The sequence below is a fragment of the Pseudochaenichthys georgianus genome, chromosome 9 (genome assembly GCF_902827115.2).
Source record: "Pseudochaenichthys georgianus chromosome 9, fPseGeo1.2, whole genome shotgun sequence".
In the NCBI taxonomy this organism is placed as follows: Eukaryota; Metazoa; Chordata; class Actinopteri; order Perciformes; family Channichthyidae; genus Pseudochaenichthys; species Pseudochaenichthys georgianus.
In genome coordinates, this window is record NC_047511.1 from 38283844 (window position 1) to 38296120 (window position 12277).

A 12277-nucleotide genomic window follows, 5' to 3' on the forward strand; every position below is an offset into this window, starting at 1 on the left:
TTTGATGGATGCAGGTCCAGCCGGTGGGATCCATCCGCCCTCCCCCCTTCTTCTTATATGCCTGCTGCGACGTGCCATGTTATAGAAACTCTTAAGTGGAACGCATTTATGGTGAAACGCATGTTATCAATCTTTCAGCGTCAGACCACACTGGAAATAGATGGAAACGTATTGCCTGCACACAAATGTGTTAGATGATGTGTGATGAAACCATTTTAACACCCGCACAACAGAACTAACACATCACGATGCAGATTGCACATTGAGAACAAAGCAGCTGTGATATGTGTTCTCTCTTTTGTCCCTCCCCAGGTGCCATTCACCTGCACTTCCACTCCAGCGGGAACCACTACGTGTGGAGAAAGGTCACCTCCACAGTTCACAACATCATTGTGGGCAAGCTGTGGATCGACCAGGTCTGTTATCTGTTGTGTTGTTGTCTCTTATTGGTAGCCATTGTTCCACAGCTGTAAACCCACAGCCTTAATGCCTCTGAGTAGCCTCTGGATGTGTTAAAGCAGTGTGCTGTGAATATGAGAGTAAAAGCTCCGCACATGAAGAAGGAACATCTCTAGGGATTGGTGTTCAGCTTTGATCTCTAATAACACACTGAAATAATAGCCTATCTTTTCTTTGAGTTGCCCCAGTTATATAGGGGGAGGCGCTTCACATCTGTGTGCTGGAACTATTTTTAGAAGTATTTTTCTTGTTTTATTTCCCCCTGTCAACGTGTGCTGTGTGTATGTTTGTGTGTAGCCTTGTAAGAAAAATATGGAATACATTCAAAGGAGCCCTATTATGCTAATTTCCAGGTTGTTATTTATATGATGTGCCTCTACTGGGACATGTCTCCATGCTTTAATCTTTCAAAAGGCTCTTTATTTTCCTCACAGCACCTCTTTTCACCCTCTGTCTGAAACCAGAGCCCAGTCTGCTCTGATTGGTCAGCTGGCCGGCTCTGTTGTGATTGTTTAACTGCTTAGAGATGTCCCGCCCCATAGCCAATCACTATCACTGATACCTTGCAAACAATATGGGAACCTCATCAAAACATTGCTCGATAACATTTAAAAATGTCTTTATATATTTATGAAATCAAAGAGTGCTGTAATCGATCAGAATACTTTTCTGTCTCTGCTTTGAACACACTGTTAATAGCGTAGATATGCTATCATTCTGTGTGTTTATCTCTCTCCCTCTGTGTGTGTGTGTGTGCGTGTGTGTGTGTGTGTGTGTGTGTGTGTGTGTGTGTGTGTGTGTGTGTGTGTGTGTGTGTGTTTGCAGTCGGGGGACATTGAGATTGTGAATCAAAGAACCAAGGAGACTTGTCAGCTCAAGTTCTCTCCCTACAGTTATTTCTCCAGGGACGTTCCACGGAAGGTAAATGCATCCTTTCCTCACTTATATACCCGACCTTGGCATAACGTCATATTACGAGGGGTTCCTTTGTCGGATGCTGCCACCTGCTGGACAGTACCAACACATGTATATGTACTTACAATAGTGTAATATATGAGGTATTAGGTCACTTTGCAGCGAGGTAACCTCCTTTTGAATGATTTAAAATGGAGCACAATCCTGTCTTATTATTTGGTAGTGACGGATAATGTAATGCAAATGTACTCGTGTCCTCCCAAGGGGATTGTTAAGTGCCTATCGTTGGGAGTAAAGGACATGGTGATGCAGTTTGACTCCCAGAAAGAAAGCCTGCTTTAGTTTCTTTATTCCCGTTAGTCATTGTTCTTATTTCCCTTTGCTCTTTCCAGGTTACAGGTGTAGTGGCAGACAGTGGGGGCCAGGCGCACTACGTCCTGTCCGGTACGTGGGATGATAAAATTGAGAGTGCCAAGATCCTTCAGAGCAGCCGGGGGGGCAGTGGCTCCGAGGGCAAACAGAAGACCGTCTATCAGACGCTGTCCCCCAAGCTGCTGTGGAAGAAATACCCTTTACCGTAAGTCTCATCGGCCTCATGAGGCAAGACCTTTGTTTGCCCGATGCTGTGTAACTCCCATTCATTTCCTCTTGCGCTCTCAGGGACAATGCGGAGAACATGTACTTCTTCTCGGCGCTGGCACTGACCCTGAACGAGCAGGAGGACGCAGTGGGAGTCACCGACAGCCGCCTGAGGCCGGACCAGCGGCTGATGGAAGACGGCCGGTGGGACGAGGCGAACTCAGAGAAACAGAGGCTGGAGGAGAAACAAAGGGCCGTGAGGAGGAGGAGGGAAGCGGACGCCTCAGACGCTCTGGATGAAGGTATGAAAAGGAGAGCAGAACGTGTGGCGTGTAATACAGAGTGCTAATCAAATCACTTAGATTAGCGGGTACTGGGAGGTGTTTAGGTTCCAGGAGTAAAAGCGCCTTTCATTTCCTGCATAGCAGCAACATGATCAGTGCAAAGAAAAGTCTTCGTCGTCCTTCTATCGCCATTAAGTTTCACATATTTATGTTCATTCGAATGATGTTGTATTTTACATTTGAGGCTGTTTAAAGCTGCATATCCACAACGTGTAGTGTATATTAGGACAATGATTACTGGGACAAGCAGCCAAGACCGACTTCAAATTAAAGCATTACAATAAATGAATAATACGTAGTAGCTGTTATAAAAATAATAAGTCATTTATTTACGTGGGATAATTTCCTACGGTCTACCAATCGTAGTAGTATTTACGCAGAGAACTTATCATCTTAGGTGTGTGGTGTGTGTGTGTGTGTGTGTGTGTGTGTGTGTGTGTGTGTGTGTGTGTGTGTGTGTGTGTGTGTGTGTGTGTGTGTGTGTGTGTTGATTGTATTTGATGTACCCATGACGTGTCTTTCTTTTCCTCCCTCTATTGATGGTCAGAGTGTGAATATGACTCTGGTGAGTTGAGGTTGCCCTGTGCCCCCTCTGTTGTACACACACACACACACACACACACACACACACACACACACACACACACACACACCACACACACACACACACACACACCACACACACACACACACAACACACACACACACACACACACACACACACACACACACACACACACACACACACACACACACACACACACACCATCCTTAAGTGTGTCCTCTGTGTGGGAACTGCACGATACCCCTCTCATGTCAACTTCTCCAGAAAATGACTCGGGAGAAATGACTTTTTCCTGCATACATTTTCATTTAGAAATAATAAGATACATAAAATAACAGAAACAACTCTAAAATCTGAGTATTCTTAATGGTGAAGCCACATTAGCGAGTGATTCGTTTGAGCGGCATCATCTTCATCCGGTCTATTCCAATGCTTATGGGCTCTTTTCTGGGTTAAATCTACATTGTGTATTTATAAAGGGAAACACAACATGACGTGGTTTCTGTATCAAGAAACAAACTCATTATGTAGTTCAGGGAGTTCCAAAACTATAGTTAAAATGTTCACCTTAAGTTGAACCAGGTCTCATGCCCGTCACATGGTATGGAGCTGTGATCCATCTCAAATGCACAGCCATCGATTGCTTTCCCTGGAGACGCATATGTATGCAGGCAAATTGCTCGCTCAGTGAATCTCCTGCAGCTGTGGCCTTTCCGTTAGGGTGCGACGCTAGTGACAGCGATTGGGTAACGCCTGTGCTTCTTCCACAGGAAAAGAATACGAAGGCTACCAGCCGCTGTGGTTTCACCAGAGGAGGGACTCAGTCACCGGAGAGACAAACTTTGTGTACAAGGGAGGTTACTGGGAGGCAAAGGAGAGACAGGACTGGAGCATGTGTTCTAACATCTTCTAAACCCAGGAGCTCTCCTCTCCTCAGCACACAGGGGGAACTCTGCCTCTGGTCCGTAGCTGGCTTATGAGCACCATGTGGACCTTTAGTGCGCAGGAGAATACCTCCAACTGTACACTGTTTTTACTCCGGGGAAAAGAAGGGTTGCTCCCTGAATCTGGGACACTATGCTGAAGCAGCAGAGAGGTGGTGTTGGAGTGATGACACCACGAAGCAAATGCACCTGCACTCTCCTGAAACCAGGTGTTCCATAAATCTTACTCACAAAGTTCTCTCCTGGGCTCGCCTCATTTAAGAGATCTGACCGGTCGGCCGGATATCAAAGGAGCTCAAGATAATACACTACTGACGGGGACACATGTATACATGGGCCGATGCAAACGGTGTTGAGTACACGTAATGTGTCCTGATCCTCCGTTCCATTCAGCACAATTAAGATTATACCGGAATAAATATTTAATGACTTCCCTCTTTTTCTTCACAGGATTGATTGAAGTGCTCATTATTTGCCTCTTTTAGTTGTTTAGGAAAGATGCTAAGAGCGTCTAAAGCTATAAGTGTATTAGATATTGTTATCAATTATGCAGACACAAAGTGTTCCAAATTAATTAAACAAGTCAGTGAAAAATATATAGATAGAAAAAAGGTAACCCAAGCAAGACCTTGTGAAGTAATGCAAGCATTTGTATACACAGCTCTGTAAGCCGAATGAAGTGTTAGTTGAGTGTTATCGTTTATAGTTATGACATTGTAGTATTCCTTTTAAAAGCGGTTGTAAAACAGTCACTGAGAAAAGTACATTGTAATACTAATACAGATTTTGGAAAAGGATATTGTGAAAAACTGAATCGCAATTAACTGAAATTTAAAAACGATGTTATTTAAATGTAATGGGTTACTTCACAACTGTACGGCTTTATTACATTTTGTATCTGTATTTACTAATGTGATCGTTTACTCCATAATGTCTTGTTTATTTATTAGATGGTTAACACTTTGGGTCTCCATAACCAACCGGTAATATTTGATTAGGGTTGTCTGAAGTGATGGATAATGCAGCACTGCGTACAAAATGAATGTTTTCCTTACAGTCTGTAAACTAGTCAAAACACTCCATGTAGAAAATGCTAATTCCCTTTCATTGTGACATGCTTCACACATCTTCGATTTGTATTTCTGATTAACAAAGTCCCTGCAGCGGTGCATCCTTTGTAGCACATCCATATCACCTTAATATCTCCATCAAAGAACTGAATAAGCACTTACCACGGTGGTAGATCATAGGTGTACTTTACCTTGTCCTCTGGTGCTCTCCCATAGCAACACATACCGTATCCTTGGTGAACATTTTCAGTGACTTAATTCTCAGTGGTCATTCAAACTACACACACCAAAGCACTGAGACTCCCGGTGATCACCACACAGTGCAAACAGGGAGTGTGTGAGGCTCTACGCCAGGGGTGTCCAAACTATGGCCCGGGGGCCAAATGCGGCCCGCGGACCATTTTTAATCGGCCCTCAGCAAATTCAAAAAAGTATAATGGAATATGGCCCACAAATGAAACTTGTGCTTTTCTTATATTGTACTTCTTCTTAAATATAAATGTAACAACATATTACACCGTAGTATTCATGTGTTAATAAAACCACCTTTCAAATAAATTCAGTCAATTAAAGTTGGAAACATTTTCTAACATATCTTAGTTGATAAGAAAAAAGCCTAATAACTTATTTACATAACAAGCTTGAAATACACCCTTCCTATTTCTCCTTTTTATAATCAATCTGTTTGAAGGGATGAGCTGCCAACACTCACAAGCGACCTACATTGATTGATTTTGCTGACTTATAACTGAACTAATGAGGGCAGTATACCTCTAGTCGAGTGAGGGGGCCCAGGTCTTGGTATATTTTTGTGTATGTGGCCCTCGGTGAAAAAGGTTTGGACACCCCTGCTCTACGCCAGAACCAGAGACTGGAGTGGCTTCTCTGAGGCTCCAGAGGTCAGCTGACACAAGGTCAAAGGTTATATAGGCAGGCAGGGCTGGTTCCTGTAGCCCCGACCTCAGGTGACTCTCCAGCGGCCGCTCCAGGCTCAACACAACTAACATGCAGACCTCTCACTCGGTGTTTGTGGACATACTGATCTGGGATCGGCTCACTAAGTTACCCCTCAGTCTGTTGCCGTTAATTGACGGGAGAAGGGAACGTGTCCCCTGGCCCGTGCACTACACATCTACGGAGAGTTTTGAAAACGAGTGAGTATTTTTTTTCTAATCAATGTTAGGAATGTAGAATTCAAGGCTGGAGGTATTGTATCTACCGTCTGGTCTATTTGTGTGGATATTTTGTGATAAAAGAATGATATTGTAAAATGTAATTATACTAATCTGAGAATTGTGTTATCTGTACAGTCTTGAAACACTTCGATTGAATGAGCCTGATTTGCTGTATTGTTAATTTTGAATCAGGATTGATGCTGCAAAGATGGATGTTAACTCAATTTGGCTGCAGATCTCTTATTTTATATTTCAAAACTGTCTTAACAAACTGAAAATATTTTTTTATAGATTTGTTGATACTAGCACATTAGTACTTGTGGTTCAGTGGTTTCACAGATTAACACATGTGGCAGTTCCTCTGATGTGCAGGCCATACAGATGTACACAATGCACTGCACAGACTGAAGACATTAATATGGTGAAGGAGATACAACAATATGGTCTGGTCAAAAGGTGACATTTCCCATTAGTTAATGATTTGATGATGAATGATGATTGATTGCTTCTTTGCACGGATGATGCTTCTTCTACTCATTTACATAAAAGGTTGTATTGCACTTTTGTTTTATGGACGAGCGCAGTTTGATCGATCCCTAAATCTCTTGTTCAGAAAGACATGCTTAGAGAATAATTCAACATTTTGGAAAAACACTGTTGTTGAAAGATATATGTGAAGATTGACGCTACATGAGAAGGGTCAAACTTTGTATCTAACAAAAAGGCATATTTTTCAAAATGTCTCCAACTTCAATAAATACAGGTTTGGTTCTCCTCTAATCTTTATATGTACACAGACTCAAACACCTAGTGTGTACATAGACACAAGCTATGTATAGAGGCTGTGTACTCAATATCAAGGGTGTCACATGTAAAGATGAACACAATTGGAGCAAGATAATTGTACAGTCAATTCTGTATCATCATCACACATGACATCACTGCTGGATGTCGGTGAAGAAAATGTAAAAATGAAGAGTTATTCTGTGATTTTCTCTCTCAGCGATCGCTTTGAAGACTTTACTAGAGAGTTGCTTAAATATATTGTGTTTAGAGGATTTTATAATTGAGAATAAGTTATATTTTGAATGATAACAGAGAGCTCGTCTTAGGTTTTAATCAGTGCATTTCCAAATAACGTGACCTCAGCGTTTGATGGCGACTTGCCTATAGTTGCCCTAGTTATATCATAGTGATGAAGGTGTGATCTGCCTCTTCATCTTCCTTCCCGGGACGTTTCTAATATAACCCCCCCTCTCATGGTTCTCACTATATCCAACATGGTGAGATTTCCTAGCTTTATTTGTCATGCTTTTCTTTCTCATGGGTGCCATTATTCTTATGTTGTGTTTTCATACTGTTTGTATGCGTAATGAGTCGGATTTGAGTGTACATGCGGCACACATTTTCTCCTCATTCGATGCTGCTCAGTTTTAAGGCAGAAATAAAGTACTGATGGGGAAATATGTCTTGCCTTGTCTAAACCGAACCCTTCTGCTCTGATGGGACTCATAGCTCTGTGAGATGGTTATGTTAATAGGACAAAAGTTATGAGGCGCCACACAACAGCTTCCTGTTCTAGGAGGTCAAAGGTGATTCACCTGCCTTGACAACTTGTCTTTCTCCCCAAATACACGTGGTGTATTCGGGTGTAACTGCAGAATCAACTGAGGTTTTACTTCTTTTTTTTATTGTGTATTTTCTCCCTTGATTTGTACTTGTTAACATTGTCTTTAAATGACAGACACAATAATGAAAAAAGAAGATAATAAAGTGGTTATTGTTGAAACTGGATATCCACCTGCTTTATTTCTTAATGCTGAGCGGCTACAAGATGGGATGGCTTTAAACGACATTTCTCAGATTGTCTGCATTTGTCTTTCAATGGCTTTCTTTTTTATGTAATCCATTGACTTCAGTGCTTTTTACATTTTAAATGAATATCTTTCTATAAAGTCTCGATTTTTTCCGTTATCTTCCTGAATCAAGCAGAGAGCTTGTTGCACCGTGGAGTAACAGCCTTTAGGGAGGCTAGTGCTCTTTCACGGCCATTGCAGGCTGTCCGTGAGATCACGTTCTCTCAGCTATATGAACTGACTCCCAAGGTCTCCCCCACACCAAGCTGCCAGATTCTCCTCTCCTCGAGTAACAACACAGAGTAGCAAGCAGGCCCTGTCAATCACACACACCATGAAACCAGGTGGTTATCAGTCTTTCATTTCCCCAAAACATTGTCAAATATTTTGAATTGAGACAAGTATAGAAAACGCAGTGTATTGAAAATGTATGTATTGGTCGTTCCAGTAAGAAAACACATTGTAAAATAATTGTTTTCAAACGAGGCAAGGGCAGTTGAACCAGACAGTTGTTCCATGGAAAATAGATGCCATCATTTTCTCTTCCGCTAGATGGAGATGTTGGTCAGGATTGAGCAAAAATGTTCTAAACCAAAGTGAACAATAGCGGAGCAGACGGCCAGTAAACAACCACTATCACATGAATCAAAAGTGTTGAGCATATTTGTATAATAACAAAGTCATGTTTCAGTTCATGTGTATGACATCAGAATGTGCCTGAAACGTGGTGATGCTAATGAGCATGCACAGTTAAAATAAACGGCCCAGTACTCCAGGCCAAACTCTGAGCGATGTGGTCGTGTGTTTCTTCTGTCCGTTAGCATACTTACAAGCTACTTTGGTTGACTGCAAACTTCTGCTGAATATAATGTCTCACGAAACAGGTTATGGGCCCAGTAAAGAAGGCCAAAGGTGGTTTAAGTTGTTATTCGATGGCAGTGGCGGCCGGCCCATAGGGGCGCTAGGGGCGCCGCCCCACCTCTTGCCAGATACAAAATAAAAATAAATATTAAATAAAAAAATATATATTTAAAAAAAAAATATATTTTATATTTTAATTTTTAATGAACAAGGTAAATATCATACAATTAGTATCACACAAATGTATAATCTACAATACAATCTCGTTTAAAATTGTGTTACGATGTCTAAAGTTACTGATAAGTCACCTGTTTCCTGCCTGGCCTTGCCCATGGCATTAGTTTATCATTACGGGGCAGAGCCCCCGAGCGAAACAGCAGCAACCAGCAGGTTGCAAAAGTCTCAATAGTAAATTGTGCCGCCAAAACATAATTTCAGCCAATCAGCGCCGTCAAATATGTTGGTCACGTGGGTGCTCACGTTGGCGCCCATGTTGCTTACGTGCGTTGACGTGAGGAGTTGTTTTTTAGACTCGTGAGTGACCAAGGTGACGTAGTATTTGGATGAGAATGGTGTGCAGGTGGAGTCGCCGGAACCTTGGTCCGCCCAAGAGCTACTCTCCAATCCTTTTGAAAGGACAAGTTTGGGAGATAAATTGATACTTAAAGACCTTGGACCGGACCAACCCGATTTGTATATATCACAACAAGCTCGTGAAAAAGACAAAACGTATCAACAAGGCTTCTCACATGGCTAGCTGGATGCAAACAGGTAAATGCTATCTTTTGTTTCACATGCTTGCTCTTCAAACAGCCGGGGACAGATACGATCTGTTCAGAAACTAGACAAAAGTTAAACAAGTACAAACCACAGACTGCCTGTGTCATGGAGAATACAGTCGCTGGTTTATTTATGTCTGTAGGCCGTTGTTGTGACTTGTGAGTGTGGACGGTCGGAGCATATATAGCGTTAGCTTAGCCAAGCTCCATTCAGGGAACAAGCATTCTAAAAGGTTTTTCGCCTGCCGTCTGTCTGCAGACTTGTCAAAGCATTAATTCATGGTTTTTACTAACCGGTATCAGTATGTTGTTACGTCGGCATCATTTAGAAACGTGTATTACAATTTAATCACGGTAAAATATGTTCATGTTGTTGTAGCTCTAGCTCCCTTGCCAGCGCGTCTTGTTTGAATGATGCGAGTAAACACAGCTGACAGCTGCGGTGAAACTCGAGCGACTAGAGCGATGCGAATATTCGCATCGCGTCCGGTCTGAACGCAGCATTAAAGCGAGCTCCGCGCTGCACTGGAAACGCGCCATTACATCACCAGAAGTCCTAATTTAAGGGGTCATTTCTCCCAAAAAAAATGTTTTACTCACTCTATCAATAGCCCCACCAAAAATATTTTCCACCAGCCGCCACTGTTCGATGGTGACGAGAAAAACTTTGAGTTATGGGATGGGAGACGAGGTTTTTGGCGCACATGAAACTGCGCAGCCTCAGTGAAGTTACCCTGGAAGAGCCAGCGATAGACTACAACGACGAACAAGCACTTGAAGAAGATGCAACAAAGAATGCAGAAGCATATTCTGAATTAGTGCAGTGTCTAGATAAGAGTTTATCACTCATAATGAGAGACACGAAAGGAGATGGAAGAAAAGCGTTGGCAATACTCCGAGAGCACTACGCAGGAAAGGACAAACCACGAGTCGTGAGCCTGTACTGTGAACTCTCTTCTCTCCACAAAGCAAGCAACGAGACTGTTACTGATTATATTATTCGAGCGGAGACTATATTCACGTCTTTGAGAAGGGCCGAAGAAAATATCAGTGACGGGTTGCAGATTTGTGAAATCTTTATTCTATTTGTGAAAATACAAACACAGGTGGAAGGCTGAGGTTGCTGCAGCAGGCCAGGATCAGGATCAGAAAGTGAACCTCCCAGCTGGGCAAGCCTTTATGCCTTCTTGAGGCTCCGCCTCTAGATGGGCGGGCACAAACAGAACGACACTCCCAGTACCTGCCAGAGGACAGCAAGGCAGGGAGCACAGACAGGCAGAAGGGGTTGTCACAACATGTTCTTTTGTTCTATTGTTCTGTCTTTTTATTTATTTAAGTATTCCAGTAATGTATGTTGCATGTTTTAATTTGATTGTATTTACTTGTTTAAATGAAATTTGTTTTAGGTTCACTTATACAATCTGTCCAGGGACAACAGATGAAAAATAGCCTCTTGGCTAACTCTGGCACATTTACAGAAATGTTAATTAATGTGCACTGTCCCTGTTAAACAAATGAATACATAAATATAAGTGTATGCTCCTCATTTAGGTGATAATTCTTTAGCTACAACGTTTTCGTATCTTAAATACTGTTTCATAGCAAACAAAAAAATGAAAGAGATGTTAGGAATTCAGGTTCATGAGATAAAGAAAAAGGCTAACCTTCAGTCTTTCATCCACTTTGAACAGCTTCTGCTGCTTTGTCCTAAAGCAAAATATGAATAGCAATTATTTTTCTGAGAGAGAAGACATGATTACAATGAACCAACTTTCTCATACCATTGTTACCAAAGTGTTATTTTCTAATCTCGTAATGTTTTTCACATTCCAAGCAATCCTAGTACTCAAGATGACATACTGTAATTAGGCAAACAAAGCTTGTTGCTTAAAGTAAACTTGAACAATGCTAGTTATAGACTATATTTAATTTCCAGTTGAAATGTTTTGCCTTCAACTGTAAATACATTAAGTTTCTATAAGTATACCTACTTATCTGTTGAATTTTTATTTGCAACAAAAAATTATAATACATTTGAGAAGTAAAGACTTTATTCTTCCTTAATTGTCCATACTTACCCGATTTGATGAGTGTAGGTCTAGTGGTTTCAGATCAGGACCTGGTCTAATGTGGTCTACATGTAAAAAAAAGCACTGAAATCTCCCTTGTTTGCATTTTCACAAATGAAAAACTGTAACATCCCGTCATGTCTGCTAAATTGTTCATGTCATGTTAATCAGGTTCATGTTATTGTTTCACGTTTAGTTCATAGCCCAGGTTAGATTTATGTTTAGTCAAGTCTTTTTGTTCACCTGTCATTGCACTTCCTGTTTTATTTTGTACTTACCTCTGGTCTCATTTCAGGTCCCTTTACTTCCTCCCTTTGTGTGTTTTCCCGCCATCGTCAGTGTCTGCCCCGCCCCTGATTGTTTCCACCTGTTCCCCCTTACCTCATGTATAAATAGTCCTGTCTCCCTTTGTCCTGTGCCAGTTCGTCTTGTGCCATTTAGAGAGCCAGCTTGTCTCGCCCAGAGATTATTGTATTTTGTGACCATAGTCAAGGTTATTTAGTTTGTAATTTGCTTTGCTATGTTTTGCCTCTTAGGAGTGATGTTTTGTTTGAAATGTATACTTTTACAAATTAAAGACTATTTTTGAACAAACTTTCTTTTGAGTCGTGCGTTTGAGTCCAAGTGTCTGTAAGGTCGTTAACAGAACGAACTGGCCAAA

The 12277-nt window shown here is 41.6% G+C and overlaps 1 protein-coding gene across 5 annotated transcripts in view; it reads left to right on the forward strand.

The window, feature by feature from the left end:
- The window catches only part of osbp2b (oxysterol binding protein 2b), a 47306-nt gene extending 43053 nt beyond the window's left edge, over positions 1-4253 (forward strand). For 3 of the 5 annotated variants that reach the window (XM_034091172.2, XM_071204416.1, XM_034091175.1), the window contains 6 exons: positions 313-416; positions 1285-1380; positions 1767-1951; positions 2035-2255; positions 2845-2862; positions 3633-4253. In XM_034091172.2, coding sequence (XP_033947063.1) covers positions 313-416; positions 1285-1380; positions 1767-1951; positions 2035-2255; positions 2845-2862; positions 3633-3775 — 767 coding nt within the window. In that variant the 3' untranslated portion in view covers positions 3776-4253. The remainder of the gene's footprint in view (positions 1-312; positions 417-1284; positions 1381-1766; positions 1952-2034; positions 2256-2844; positions 2863-3632) is intronic. The other 2 variants (XM_034091173.2, XM_034091171.2) reach the window with 1 other exon arrangement.
- Positions 4254-12277: the final 8024 nt, after the last annotated feature.